A 14,901-nucleotide genomic window follows, 5' to 3' on the forward strand; every position below is an offset into this window, starting at 1 on the left:
AGCGCACTCATGAAATTCTTCAACAATTTTATAATTTGTGTATGTTAGAAGCTTAGAAAACTGCACTTTTAAAACTTAATTAATCATAAATGCATGCCCCATTTCTATTTTCCAACCTCATAAGAATTTAGAATTGTACATTGTCAAGAGGATTTTGTAAATGTGTTGTGTACAATAAATTTAAAATTAATTTATTTTAACAGCTTCCTTTTTCCAAATGGAGATACATCCAATGATTTATTCTTTCTATAGTGATCTTGATTTATAATGTCTTAGAATCTGATAGGTGATTACTACCTTCTTCACCGCGGTTGGTGAATAATTTTATATCCGCCTTGTAACGCAGTGTACTTCGGAGGCAGCCTGGCGTTTCGGAGTATACGTATATATATATACTTCATATATGGACTACAACCTCGGGTGGGGGGGGGATGCGGGAGCACGCTGTATCGTAGTTGGTTTAGGCACTGTGCTTCAAGCCGGAAGACCGTGGGTTCGATTTTCGATGGAGTCATTGGATTTTTTCAATTGACCTAATACTACCAGCAGCACTATGGCCCTGGGGTCGACTCAGCCTCTAACAGAAATGAGCACCAGGAATCTTCCTGGGGGTAAAGTGCAGCCAGCTGGCGCTTAAGGCTGACAATCTTACCGCCATCTGTGAGCTGATTGTCTAAGAAACGTGGGAGCCTTGACGTCTCACAACCCTATGATCCTTCACGACTTGTTACAGGGATAGCTTTACGTGTTTACCTACATCTACAGGATCGAACTATAATAAAAATAAGAAATAGGAGAAATGGGCGCGAAACTTCAACCGTGAAGATGGTGACAATATGTCCCTCCTATACGTCGACTTTTCTCCAAGTTACAGTACTCTACACAGTCTCGCCTCAAATCCAACAAAATAAGTTATTCTGTTGGATTGAGATCCTCCCAGCGATTGTTATGAAGAGTTCTGTCTTAAGGGATATAACGACATATAATCAGGTAAAAGCCAACCGAGATTTCGGAGAAATATATCGCCTCCATCTTCAGGGTGGAAGAGTAAGTGTAAGATAAGAGACCATCATAAAGCAGGTAGTCAGCATGGCCAAGATAATGAATTTTCTGCGATTGGGGAAAATATATAGGCCTCAGTTCTGGATATAGAAGAGGACTGTCCTCTGGACGCGATTCTGTGTAGTCCGGTAGAAATTCGTCTACGTTTCGAAGGAAAGTATTGCCTTCATCTTCAACATCGAAGAGTATATAAAATAATCAACCAACAGGAACAAAGCAGGAAACTGAAGTCAATGGAGATGGAGGTAGGAAGTTCCTATTCTACCCGACTACACGGTAACACGTTCAGAAGATACTACTCTTTATAGTGACCGCAGTGAGAATTCCAAAATGGGGGGGGGGAAACATTATTCTGTTTATACTCTTCAGCATCTGAGTAATTGTTTACAGATTCTTGGGGTTTTAATTGCACCTTCTCAGTTGTAGACGCACTACAAAAAAAACCTCCGTGGCTTTAGCCTGCACGCGAACTATACCAACCGAGCGACTGCCGCTTGTCGGCGAAGTTAGTGCCAACTTTAGCGGATAGATGGTGTCTCATGCTCAGCGCAACAAATCACCACGGTCGTTAATCAGTTATGCTCACGAGGCTGAGTGGACCCGTTCCAGACCCGCTACTTCTCAGAAAATCTGGTAGCGCCGGAAATCGAACCCGGGTCCTCTGGAACTGTAGCCAGGAACGCTGACCACTAGACCACAGAGGCGGTCTGTAGACGCACTACAGCGTCTAATAATGAGAAGTTTGTTCATGAACTAAGAGTAGATTACAAATTTAAGGGATCAGTTACAGTCAATTTAAAGGTAGTATCCTGACATTCATCTAGGATTACTGAGGAAAGCCACGATGTCTTTAAAGACAGCGAATTTACTTCCCCCACATAGATTTTGTGATAGAACAAGAATATTTCTACCGGCTTTACAATCTTCTGAGATCTGAGACCGTGTAATTTGGTAAACAGATTGCAACGTTAGACGGAACTTAATACCCTAACCTTCAGGGTAGAAGATAGAGGAAACAGGCTCCTCCGAAACATCGGTACATCTAGCCGATCAACCAGAAAACAGCATCACATTCCATTAGAAACTAGGATCTCATACATATTTACAGACTGTTAACATCTGTATAAATATTTATGTCACTTCCATGATCACTTCACTGTCAACTACCATCACCGTTCCCACCGCTGCCACCAATGTATTTTCGTTATTCTAGAACACATCACGTTTAACTTGTCGTCTCCAAATAAATTCGATTTAAAGTCAGATAGAACTCTTTAACAAACACCATGGCCCACTTGATACTTTTAATTACTAATACGGCCGCCAGACGTCGGAATGTCTCGTGGTAGTCTTGGTGGCAGTGACTGTTGAAGCAGGCGGGGAAAGTCCCTTGTTATTACAAGTATCCGCAGTTGTCGCACAGGGCGATGTTGAGGGCTTCACTTTCTTGGTCGGCATTGCAGGCGGCGAGGCAGAGCTGCTGCGTGTCCCTTCCGCATTGGACCTGTTCGTGACTAATTCCTCCGGTGCATCATTCTCTTCAGTTTCTGGGACTGGAGTCCGTCTTATGGGTAATATCAGGGGTGGCCTGTGTGTTGGAGTTAGGTGATGGAGATGGGGGTGCAGATGTGTGTGCAGAGGGTTTGGCGCACTCCCGTATAGTTGGGAATATAACCACTGTGACGTCGGGGGTAGCAGAGGAGTGTTAAGGAAGAGACTAGCGGCCGCCGCTGCAGCTGCTGCGCTGCTGAAATAAGCTGAGTGCTGTCCACCCCCAGGGTGGTGGTGGTGGTGGTGGTGGTGTAACAGGGGATGAAAATGAGGGTGTGGATGTGCTGTGGGTGCGAATCTTATCGTGGGTGGTGAAGGCGGTGGGGCCTCTAGAGGAGAGGTAGAAGAGGATGATGGAGCATCTTGACCTGTTGGAGTAGGCGTTGTTGTGCCTTCAGGTGTAGGTGAGAGCCGCGGAACTGTTGTAAGCTGTCCCTGCTGTCCCTGTCTCCTGGGTTTGGGGCTCCTGACTGTCCCTGACGCCGGCTGACTGCTGGCTGTGCTGCTGCTGCTGTGACTGGCCACACTAATGCTCATAGTCCCTATGGTCGTGTCGCTGGAGGAGCGGCCCTGGGGTTCCGATACTGTGGAAAGAAAGGTCGCATTAATGCAAGTCCCAGCATTGTCGAAACAGTGCCAAAACTGAAAAAACTTTGTGTTCTAATTACACTCTATTCATTCGTGTATCCTTGCCTAAAAGCTTAGTCTGTATAACGATGGGCTAGGAGATGGAGGGCCGCGGTTCGATTCCGACAGGAACCAAGAGTTTTTTCTCTACTCCACAGCGTCCACAGCAGCTCTGTGGTTCACCCAGTCTCCTATCAAATAGGTACTGGAAGTTGTTTCCGTGGGTAGAGCGACCGGGGCGTGAAGCTGACCACTCACGTCCCGAGATCAAGAATTGTGGAGCTATACCTCATCTCTCTTAAAGGTTTCAGTGGCGTGTTTAATTAATTAAGCAAAAGGACAAATTTACCTTTACCTTCACCTTTTAAAATATTTTTATTGTCCTGTATCTCGCCACTTTATAGCTGAAATATAAGAAAACTAGCCTGGAAAGGCACAGCCAACACATTGCCATCAGTAGTAATTCAAATTTAATTAATTTAATTTTCACCAATATCTCTCCTCAGGCGAGAGGGCGAGCGTATTTTGAACCATTATTATTATTATTGTTATTTTTATAATTATATATAAATTAATTAATGTTCAGGTATACTGAAAAATTGTATTAATATTTTTGTTTGTTTTCTTATTTTTACTCTCTTGATAAACGTATTATTTAATATATAAATGTCCCTTCTTGCCTATCTCTTAAGTTTCATTTTTATATATGTGGATAATTTTCATGTATTATTTTTTATTCTTGTTGTATTACATGCGACTTCTTCCTATTAATTAATCATTCCATCTCTGAATTTGGCTTTATTGCTGTTAAGCGATGAAATATGTTAAATTGATTGAAGTTAAGTGAACTACTTTCATTCTCGCCGTAAGAACTAGCCTACCGCAATAAGCATTCCAGCAACACGCCCAAAGTAAGGAGGATACATTAGCTTGACGGGAACTCCCCGCTTGGTGAGCCGACGCTTGACCCTCCAAGTCGCCGAGCTCGGATCCTACCGCTATGAATGCAGAACAGTACCTGAGGACAGTCTGTTGGGTGAGCTGAGGGGCTGGTCGGGGTTGGTGAGCGCCAGCACATGGGGCGGGAAGTGGGGCGCGTGCAGACCGGCCGGTGCCCCGCAGTGTGGCGGCAGGTAGTGGTGCGCGTACCCGCCGGGCCCTCTCCCGAACGGTCCCCACGGGGGCTCCGTTCCACTCATGCCAAGGTGGTGAGCGATCCCTGCAACAGAGGTAGCAGTCAGTGTATCACCATTTGCAGAATCAATTCAGTTAATTACATCACCGTGCGCCTGTAGAACCAGTTCAGTTCATTGGACCTTAAACAGAACCAGTTCAGTTCATTTTACCTTAAGCAGAACCAATTAGTGTTAATTACATCACCGTGCGCCTGCAGAACCAGTTCAGTTCATTGGACCTTAAACAGAACCAGTTCAGTTCATTGGACTTTAGACAGAACCAGTTCAGTTCATTTTACCTTAAGCAGAACCAATTACTGTTAATTACATCACCGTGCGCCTGCAGAACCAGTTCAGTTCATTGGACCTTAAACAGAACCAGTTCAGTTCATTGTACCTTAAGCAGAACCAATTAGTGTTAATTACATCACCGTGCGCCTGCAGAACCAGTTCAGTTCATTGTACCTTAAGCAGAACCAATTAGTGTTAATTACATCACCGTGCGCCTGCAGAACCAGTTCAGTTCATTGTACCTTAAGCAGAACCAATTAGTGTTAATTACATCACCGTGCGCCTGCAGAACCAGTTCAGTTCATTGTACCTTAAGCAGAACCAATTAGTGTTAATTACATCACCGTGCGCCTGCAGAACCAGTTCAGTTCATTGTACCTTAAGCAGAACCAATTAGTGTTAATTACATCACCGTGCGCCTGCAGAACCAGTTCAGTTCATTGTACCTTAAGCAGAACCAATTAGTGTTAATTACATCACCGTGCGCCTGCAGAACCAGTTCAGTTCATTGTACCTTAAGCAGAACCAATTAGTGTTAATTACATCACCGTGCGCCTGCAGAACCAGTTCAGTTCATTGTACCTTAAGCAGAACCAATTAGTGTTAATTACATCACCGTGCGCCTGCAGAACCAGTTCAGTTCATTGTACCTTAAGCAGAACCAATTAGTGTTAATTACATCACCGTGCGCCTGCAGAACCAGTTCAGTTCATTGGACCTTAAACAGAACCAGTTCAGTTCATTGTACCTTAAGCAGAACCAATTAGTGTTAATTACATCACCGTGCGCCTGCAGAACCAGTTCAGTTCATTGTACCTTAAGCAGAACCAATTAGTGTTAATTACATCACCGTGCGCCTGCAGAACCAGTTCAGTTCATTGTACCTTAAGCAGAACCAATTAGTGTTAATTACATCACCGTGCGCCTGCAGAACCAGTTCAGTTCATTGTACCTTAAGCAGAACCAATTAGTGTTAATTACATCACCGTGCGCCTGCAGAACCAGTTCAGTGTATTGTATCACCATGTACAGAATAGTTCAGTTCATTTTGTCATTAGCAGAACCAGTTTAATTAATTGTGTCACATTGTAGAGAACTATTTGTAGAATTATTTCAGTTAATTGTATCACTGTGTATAGAACTAGATCAGTTCATTATATCACATGCGAAACCTGCCAATTTAATTGTACTGTCATGTAGAGAACCAGTTCAGTTGGTTTTATTGCCGTGTTCAGAAACAGTTCAGGTCATTCTAACATGCGTAAGGCGATTTCAATAAATTGTGTCACCGTGTGCAAAACCAGTTCAGTTTAGCCCAAATCACAGCTTCTAGTTTCCATGCGATTCATTTTAAATGTTTCCCCCTATTACCAAATAGATAGTCTCGTACCCATGTCGCGCTGTCTGACTTCAGTATTCGGCTGTTTCATCATCATCTTCATTGAACTCTTCCGCCTCCAACGATGAACTCAGAATTTGTCCTCCTTCTCGTGTCCTTGATTTTAGCGGTAACATCTGTTCACATTGTCTTTCCGGGTTTTGAAACCTATTACATTATACACTCGTTATAAGGGACCCGGATATAACGGATTTCATATATACAAGAAACGGACAAACACTGGCTGTGTAAAATTGTCAATTTGTAGATATGTTGAGACATTATGAAAGAGTTTAGTTAGAAAACTAAGTAAAATGGAAGGCCGCACCATAGCTCAAGCGGTTAGTCGCTGGCTTCCCACCGCGGCGGCCCGGGTTCGATCCCCGGTGTGGTCAAGTGGGATCTGTGGTGGACAAAGTTGCGCTGGGGCAGGATTTCTCCGAGTACTTCAGTTTCCCCTGCCAACCTTCATTCCACTAATTGCTCCACAGTCACCCTCACCTATCATCTGGGGCTGGTACAGTAGGCCAGAAGTGGCCGCAGTACAAAGGACTTAGCCCCACCCCACTAGCAATAAAAAAAAAGTAAAATGGAAAAGTACCCCAATATAATAGCACTGACGTAATCACACTATGTGTTTCTGTTTATTGTGTGTGCGGGTTATGTATCCTACGGTGTACTTCCATGAAAACCCGTTCACTCGGTTATTGCGGACTTCGTCGACAACGGACATCATTAGTCCGTTATAACGAGGGGTTACTGTAGATTCATTTCCATTTGTTTTGTCTGAGATAATAAACATATTATGATGTGACGGCTGGAAGCCGGATGATGGAGCCGGAGCGGATGTCCATTGTTGGGCAACGGCTCGGAAATCACGTTTCCGCTACAACGAATAGCAACGGATGAGTCGTTGCCAGGAAGTAAGTTGCTAAACACAAGATTCACATGATGACAAATATAATAAAGGAGGAAAACTAAGTGTTCGATATGATGACCTACATTCGGACTGCGTGGCAGTTGTAAAAGGGAGTTCAGTGCATTCAATTTCAGGAGAGATTCTTCATACAGATTCGTCAGACTGAAGTCGTTCAGAAATACATCAATATGTCAGCTGTTATATTTGTCTGTAATTGTAAAGAAGAGCCAATAAACCAAATTATCAAATACAGAACATATTATTATTAGTCACGCTAACCCCTAATATGTGACAACATTTAGGAGGCGCGCGTTAGCGTAGTTGATTGAGGCACTGTACTACAAGCTGAAAGGTCACGGGTTCGATTCCCGATGAGGTCATTGGATTTTTTTAATTGACCTAATCCTTCCAGTAGCACTACGGCACTGGGGTCGACTAAGCATCTAACAGAAATGAGTACTAAGAATCTTCCTGGGGGCAAAAAGCGGCCGGCACGTAAGGCTGACAATTTTGCCGCCATCTGTGAACCGATTGTCTAGAAAATGTGGGAGCCTCGATGTCTGACAACGCTATGGGTCTCCACGGTCTGTTACAGGGACAGCTTTACCTTACCTTTATCATACATATTGAATTAAGACTTAAATTTAAGAATGTATCTGAGTTTCTTTCAAATTGTGATCACTTCTGTGGTCTAGTGGTCAGAGTTCCTGGCTACAGATCCAGAGGTTCGGGTGCGATTCCCGGCGTTATCAGATTTTCTGAGAAGTAGTGGGTCTGGAACGGGTCCACTCAGCCTCGTGAATATAATTGATGATCTATTTCAAGGAAATAGCGGCTACTGTTTAGAAAACCGAAATTTACGGCCGTGGGGATCCGTTGCGCTGACCACGTGACACCCGCTATCCGCTTAAGTTGTCACTAACTTCGCCGAAAATCGGCGGTCGCTCAGTCGGTATAGTTCACTTGCGGATTAGAAACACGGAGTTTTTTTTTGCTTTGTTTTTTCTTTCAAAGTGTTCAGTGCTTCAACTGTAGCTACTTGTTTTTCCAAACATCTCACTTGACCGGCGATACCTTGCGATTAGTGACGTCACTGCTGTCGAAGTGGGGGGCAATACTTTCCAGTGGTGTACCAACTGGTTCGCCTCTTGTCCTTTGCGCGGTACGAAGAATGGGGTGTTGGGGAGTGAAAAATATTTTTAAGTTGTAAATGTCGCTTTGTCTGCGGCGCCCTTTAAGGGTGTCGAGAGGAAAGGGCTGATAATGCTAATTACATACAACACGACACTCAAAGGGTAGAGCCAGTGAACAGGACACGAATCCTACCTTAGCCTGAAACACTCGATACATTTACTGAAGAGACAGCGTGTGTTGCCGCAGTATTATTCGAGAGCCCCTTATTGTGGTTTCCGGACGAAACATGACGCGTCATTTTAAATTTACCCTGATATATATATAAGACAGTATTTTGACTGTAGTTTTGTGCTGGGGTGTAATTTCTCTGTCTAATTCAGGCTCTACAGCCCTTTTGGACCTTGGCTGCATTTTCAGTTTCTTAATCCATACACAGTCCGTAGGACTCCTTGGACGGGGGATAATAAGCCCGTCGCAAGGCCGCTACCTACACACAGAACAACACAAACGCAGAATAAACGCACACAGACAACCATTCCTCGAATGGAATTCGAACCCACGATCTCAGCTTTCTAGCGGGTGAAGAAGGTTCATGCCTTAGAGCGCGCGGCCACTGCAATTGGCGAGTGTGAAACTTGGTCTCTGATATTAAGGGAAGAACATAGGCTGAGCGTATTTGAAAACAGGGTAAGGTAAACAAAGGTAATGCCCCTGTGCTTAATTAAGAACCACGCCATGAAGACGTATAAATATTTTTTTTTATTGCTAGTGTGGTGGGAGTAAGTTCCTTGTACTGCGGCCACTTCTGACCTATTGTAACAGCCCCAGATGATAGGTGAGGGTGATTGTGGAGCAATTGGTGGAATGAAGATTGGCAGGGGAAACCGAAGTACTTGGAGAAAACCTACCCCAGCGCCACTTTGTCCACCACAAATCCCACTTGACCAGACCTGAGATCGATTCCGGGCCGCCGCAGTGGGAAGCCAGCGACTAACCATTTGAGCTATGGCGCGGCCCTAAGACGTATAAATAGCCCCGTAATTCTTGATCTTGGTACTAGACAGAAGTGAGTGGTCAGCTTCATTCCCGAGGTAAGAGTTCCTGCTGCCTATTGGACAGAAGGCTGTGTGGGTCACAGGGACGGTCTGGACGACTTGGAGAGGAGATAAATCTCCTCTCTATCGGGAATCGAATCCCGGTCACCCAACCTATAGCCCATCACTAAACCCGACTGAGCTGTCTAGACTCCTAAAATAACAGGATGTTGGAGAAAACTGCATATTGAGGCGCTTCATAACTTGAATCCTTCTCCAAAAATTATTAGAATTTTCAAGTCAATGGAGATTGGCAGGACATGTAGCATGCATGGGGAAGGTGAATGCATACAGGGTTTTTGTAGGAAAGCCAGAAGGAAAGAACCCGTTAGTTATACTAGACATAGGTGAGAAGATAATATTAAAATTGATCTTTGGAAAATAGAATTGGGTAGTATGGACTGGATTCATCTGCCTCAGGAGAGAGAGACCAGTGGAGGGCTCTTGTGCACACGGTAATGAACCCATAGGTTCCATAAGATTTTGGGAAATTCTTGAGCAGCTGAGCAACTGGCGACTTCTGAAGAAGGTCTCAGCTTCATGGAGTTAGTTATTATTTATATGACAATATGCCTTGAATATGTTATCAGATTTGGTGAAAACAGTTCTTTTGTTTGGGTTTGCTGAGGTTTGGTCAGTGAGGAACTAAGTAACATAGAGATAGTGTTATGGGTTCTGTTTTGGACTTAGAACTGTGACAGTCTTATATCTGCCGAGTTGTTTATTGTAGAAAAGAAAATCTTGAATAAGAATGGATGATTTTTCTTCTTCCCAAAGTTTTGAAACTTTGTACCGGGCTCCGAAGTAAATATGCTATTGATTCCTCCATCTCTTTCAAGGATCGACCAGGTTGGCTCACTTGATGACGTTTGTGATTTCTATTCAGGGACATCCGGTACGATTCTCGGCCGGAACACCGAATATCCGGACTAAATATAAGATTTGCATTTCTCACAGCGGTGGTTACATTTCNTTAAGTTGTCACTAACTTCGCCGAAAATCGGCGGTCGCTCAGTCGGTATAGTTCACTTGCGGATTAGAAACACGGAGTTTTTTTTTGCTTTGTTTTTTCTTTCAAAGTGTTCAGTGCTTCAACTGTAGCTACTTGTTTTTCCAAACATCTCACTTGACCGGCGATACCTTGCGATTAGTGACGTCACTGCTGTCGAAGTGGGGGGCAATACTTTCCAGTGGTGTACCAACTGGTTCGCCTCTTGTCCTTTGCGCGGTACGAAGAATGGGGTGTTGGGGAGTGAAAAATATTTTTAAGTTGTAAATGTCGCTTTGTCTGCGGCGCCCTTTAAGGGTGTCGAGAGGAAAGGGCTGATAATGCTAATTACATACAACACGACACTCAAAGGGTAGAGCCAGTGAACAGGACACGAATCCTACCTTAGCCTGAAACACTCGATACATTTACTGAAGAGACAGCGTGTGTTGCCGCAGTATTATTCGAGAGCCCCTTATTGTGGTTTCCGGACGAAACATGACGCGTCATTTTAAATTTACCCTGATATATATATAAGACAGTATTTTGACTGTAGTTTTGTGCTGGGGTGTAATTTCTCTGTCTAATTCAGGCTCTACAGCCCTTTTGGACCTTGGCTGCATTTTCAGTTTCTTAATCCATACACAGTCCGTAGGACTCCTTGGACGGGGGATAATAAGCCCGTCGCAAGGCCGCTACCTACACACAGAACAACACAAACGCAGAATAAACGCACACAGACAACCATTCCTCGAATGGAATTCGAACCCACGATCTCAGCTTTCTAGCGGGTGAAGAAGGTTCATGCCTTAGAGCGCGCGGCCACTGCAATTGGCGAGTGTGAAACTTGGTCTCTGATATTAAGGGAAGAACATAGGCTGAGCGTATTTGAAAACAGGGTAAGGTAAACAAAGGTAATGCCCCTGTGCTTAATTAAGAACCACGCCATGAAGACGTATAAATATTTTTTTTTATTGCTAGTGTGGTGGGAGTAAGTTCCTTGTACTGCGGCCACTTCTGACCTATTGTAACAGCCCCAGATGATAGGTGAGGGTGATTGTGGAGCAATTGGTGGAATGAAGATTGGCAGGGGAAACCGAAGTACTTGGAGAAAACCTACCCCAGCGCCACTTTGTCCACCACAAATCCCACTTGACCAGACCTGAGATCGATTCCGGGCCGCCGCAGTGGGAAGCCAGCGACTAACCATTTGAGCTATGGCGCGGCCCTAAGACGTATAAATAGCCCCGTAATTCTTGATCTTGGTACTAGACAGAAGTGAGTGGTCAGCTTCATTCCCGAGGTAAGAGTTCCTGCTGCCTATTGGACAGAAGGCTGTGTGGGTCACAGGGACGGTCTGGACGACTTGGAGAGGAGATAAATCTCCTCTCTATCGGGAATCGAATCCCGGTCACCCAACCTATAGCCCATCACTAAACCCGACTGAGCTGTCTAGACTCCTAAAATAACAGGATGTTGGAGAAAACTGCATATTGAGGCGCTTCATAACTTGAATCCTTCTCCAAAAATTATTAGAATTTTCAAGTCAATGGAGATTGGCAGGACATGTAGCATGCATGGGGAAGGTGAATGCATACAGGGTTTTTGTAGGAAAGCCAGAAGGAAAGAACCCGTTAGTTATACTAGACATAGGTGAGAAGATAATATTAAAATTGATCTTTGGAAAATAGAATTGGGTAGTATGGACTGGATTCATCTGCCTCAGGAGAGAGAGACCAGTGGAGGGCTCTTGTGCACACGGTAATGAACCCATAGGTTCCATAAGATTTTGGGAAATTCTTGAGCAGCTGAGCAACTGGCGACTTCTGAAGAAGGTCTCAGCTTCATGGAGTTAGTTATTATTTATATGACAATATGCCTTGAATATGTTATCAGATTTTGTGAAAACAGTTCTTTTGTTTGGGTTTGCTGAGGTTTGGTCAGTGAGGAACTAAGTAACATAGAGATAGTGTTATGGGTTCTGTTTTGGACTTAGAACTGTGACAGTCTTATATCTGCCGAGTTGTTTATTGTAGAAAAGAAAATCTTGAATAAGAATGGATGATTTTTCTTCTTCCCAAAGTTTTGAAACTTTGTACCGGGCTCCGAAGTAAATATGCTATTGATTCCTCCATCTCTTTCAAGGATCGACCAGGTTGGCTCACTTGATGACGTTTGTGATTTCTATTCAGGGACATCCGGTACGATTCTCGGCCGGAACACCGAATATCCGGACTAAATATAAGATTTGCATTTCTCACAGCGGTGGTTACATTTCTGTCTCCTGGGATTTTAAGTCATGGTAATTTGAAAGTTAGCCGACGTTTCGGAGGGATATGACACCTCTGGCTTCAGAGCAAACAGAGCCCTACTTGTTACTTGCCTGATTCATGTTTCTTGCTTGGCTTACTATTCAATCTTCAAGATGGATGTGGCATGTTTCTCTGAAACGTCGCTTAGTTTTCAACGAAATATACTGTCTTGTATCCCAGAAGAGGGAACCGTTCCCATCCTGCCTGAATTTTTTTCGTGGCTTTCTTCAGTCCCTCAAGTTAAATACCGGAATGGACAATGATAAAGATATTTGTACACTTTGCAATATTTTTGTTATTTTGTGTCCAAAATATCTTTGAGGTTACGTCACATCTTGTCTGGGTAACCTTAAGGAAGATAGATCCTTTTGTAAGAAAGAAAACCATGGGCATGTGGATTTTGCTCCCAATTCTCTATTTAGAATTAAGTTTAGTAAGTTCCCAATAATGACGCAAAAATCTGCGTCCATTTGTGATGATGACAGACCCTCAAAGATGTTTGAGACATAACATAATGTTCCAAATTCTTTAGTGATGTCACAGTCACTTCTGTGAGTAGGCATTTCAATAATTCCTTAAATATCTCTCAGATTACTTGTATTCTGAATATTTTAGTAATAATGTATAAAACATTCCTAAATTTAGGAGATCGAAAGGAATTCAAGCCCATTCTTTACAGTTTTATCTTATCTTCAGTTAACATTTGTTTCTACCTTGTACGCTAGATATAACTGTAGAAATCAGTCGCCTCTGGCCTGGTGAATTTTATTGTCCCAAGTTATTGGACAGTGTAAATTGTAAATTGCAATTTACTATCAACTAACATGTTCATAACGGACTACTCTACACGGATCACCTACCAAATTACAGTATTTAATCAGACCAAAATATTTCGCTCTATCACAATATTGTCACATTAATTTTTTCCTGCAAATTACCTAATCAGTATAATGTTCTAATTTATATTTTCATACAATAGTTTTAGACGTTCTTCCTTCTAAACGTTGCATAAAATATCAGTTCGTACCTTACAGGAAACACAAGACGTATCCAGCAAAGGTCAACCGTTTAATGCTGATTAGAGAAAAAGCACTGAACGCTCCTAATTTTCTACTTCATTCTAGAGATCTTAGGCGGCGTAAATCATTTCGGATGGTGATTTTCAACCCAATACAGTCAACATAAAATTAATTCGTTTTACCACGACCAATTTTCAGAGCTTATTGCGCAAAAATCATAAATAATTAGAAAAGTCACATGAACATAATTTCATGAAATTAAACAATATATGAAAGCAACATAGGCCTATATGATATCAAAAAATATGTTACTGGAGTAATTAAGTAATTAAAATAATTCTCGAAAGTAAAATTAGATATAAGTTTAACTAATTGACTAAGTCCCTGAAGCTGAATCCTTGGGTAGCCAAGAGTTGTCCAAACACGCAAGAATTTCCCAGCATTTTATGCAAACCAAAAGGTTCAGCACCATGTTAACCATTTCTATATCTGATCCAAGATCAATCCAGTCCATAGCCCCATTCTAGTTCATTCATTCATCAGTAATCTCTCAAGACGACAGGTCCACAGTCTCTTCCGAAACAGTTCCTCCATTTAATGCGATCTAGAGCTTTCTCCTTCAAATGAGAATATCCTCTTCTGTCCCCAAGGTCATCCAGCATCTTCTTACGTCTTCTTCCTCGTCTTCTTGTCACTTCTATCCGTCCCTCTATCTTTCCTTCAATAACTTCTTTTAGAAGGCAGTTACTGTGTAAGATCCATTCTAGTTATATAGAATTAATTTTAATATACTTCTAGATCGTCCTAATGTTTGCCTTGCTTCAGGTTTTCTTACCAAATCTTCCAGAGACTTCTCTCCCGCGAGTCTTACAGTCTTTGTATTAACTTGGGGAAGCGTTTGCGGTTCCTCCGTCGGATCTTCAGAAACAATTGTTTCGGAACTCTACTGTGAAGTTGAGGAGCGCTGTTGTGATTGGTTTATGACGCCAGTTGGGATAGTTGCACAAAGAAGAAGAACTCTGTTGCGGATAAACGCATCCCAGATAGCGTTATTGCGGACGAATTCTGCGTGTCACACCCAAGTCATTTCGTATGAACCATTCTACGCAGAAGGATACCCGCAAACGTTTCCCTTCTACAGAACTCGCTGAAGAGCTTCGTGAACATTCAAATTCTCTTTCAACTTGCCGATATTGCTCAGAAGGAGAATCTTCATGGTATATGCTGACAGCGTCTTTATTCGATATGAAATGAAAATTCAATACCGACAACACAATGTGAAAGGGACAGAAACGCACAAAATAGAAATGAGGCGAAGAAGTTGGAAATATGCGGTGAACGTGGAAGGCTT

General features: G+C 42.9%; 1 protein-coding gene across 2 annotated transcripts in view; it reads right to left on the reverse strand.

The window, feature by feature from the left end:
• Positions 1-1,715: 1,715 nt before the first annotated feature.
• Positions 1,716-14,901, reverse strand: part of LOC111875559 (runt-related transcription factor 3) — a 100,429-nt gene continuing 87,243 nt past the window's right edge. For both annotated transcript variants that reach the window (XM_023871893.2, XM_023871892.2), the window contains exons 4-5: positions 4,259-4,459; positions 1,716-3,197 (exon numbers count right to left, since the gene is read on the reverse strand). In XM_023871893.2, coding sequence (XP_023727661.1) covers positions 2,374-3,197; positions 4,259-4,459 — 1,025 coding nt within the window. In that variant the 3' untranslated portion in view covers positions 1,716-2,373. The remainder of the gene's footprint in view (positions 3,198-4,258; positions 4,460-14,901) is intronic.

This window comes from Cryptotermes secundus, unplaced genomic scaffold (assembly GCF_002891405.2).
Source record: "Cryptotermes secundus unplaced genomic scaffold, Csec_1.0 scaffold1251, whole genome shotgun sequence".
NCBI classification, from domain to species: Eukaryota; Metazoa; Arthropoda; class Insecta; order Blattodea; family Kalotermitidae; genus Cryptotermes; species Cryptotermes secundus.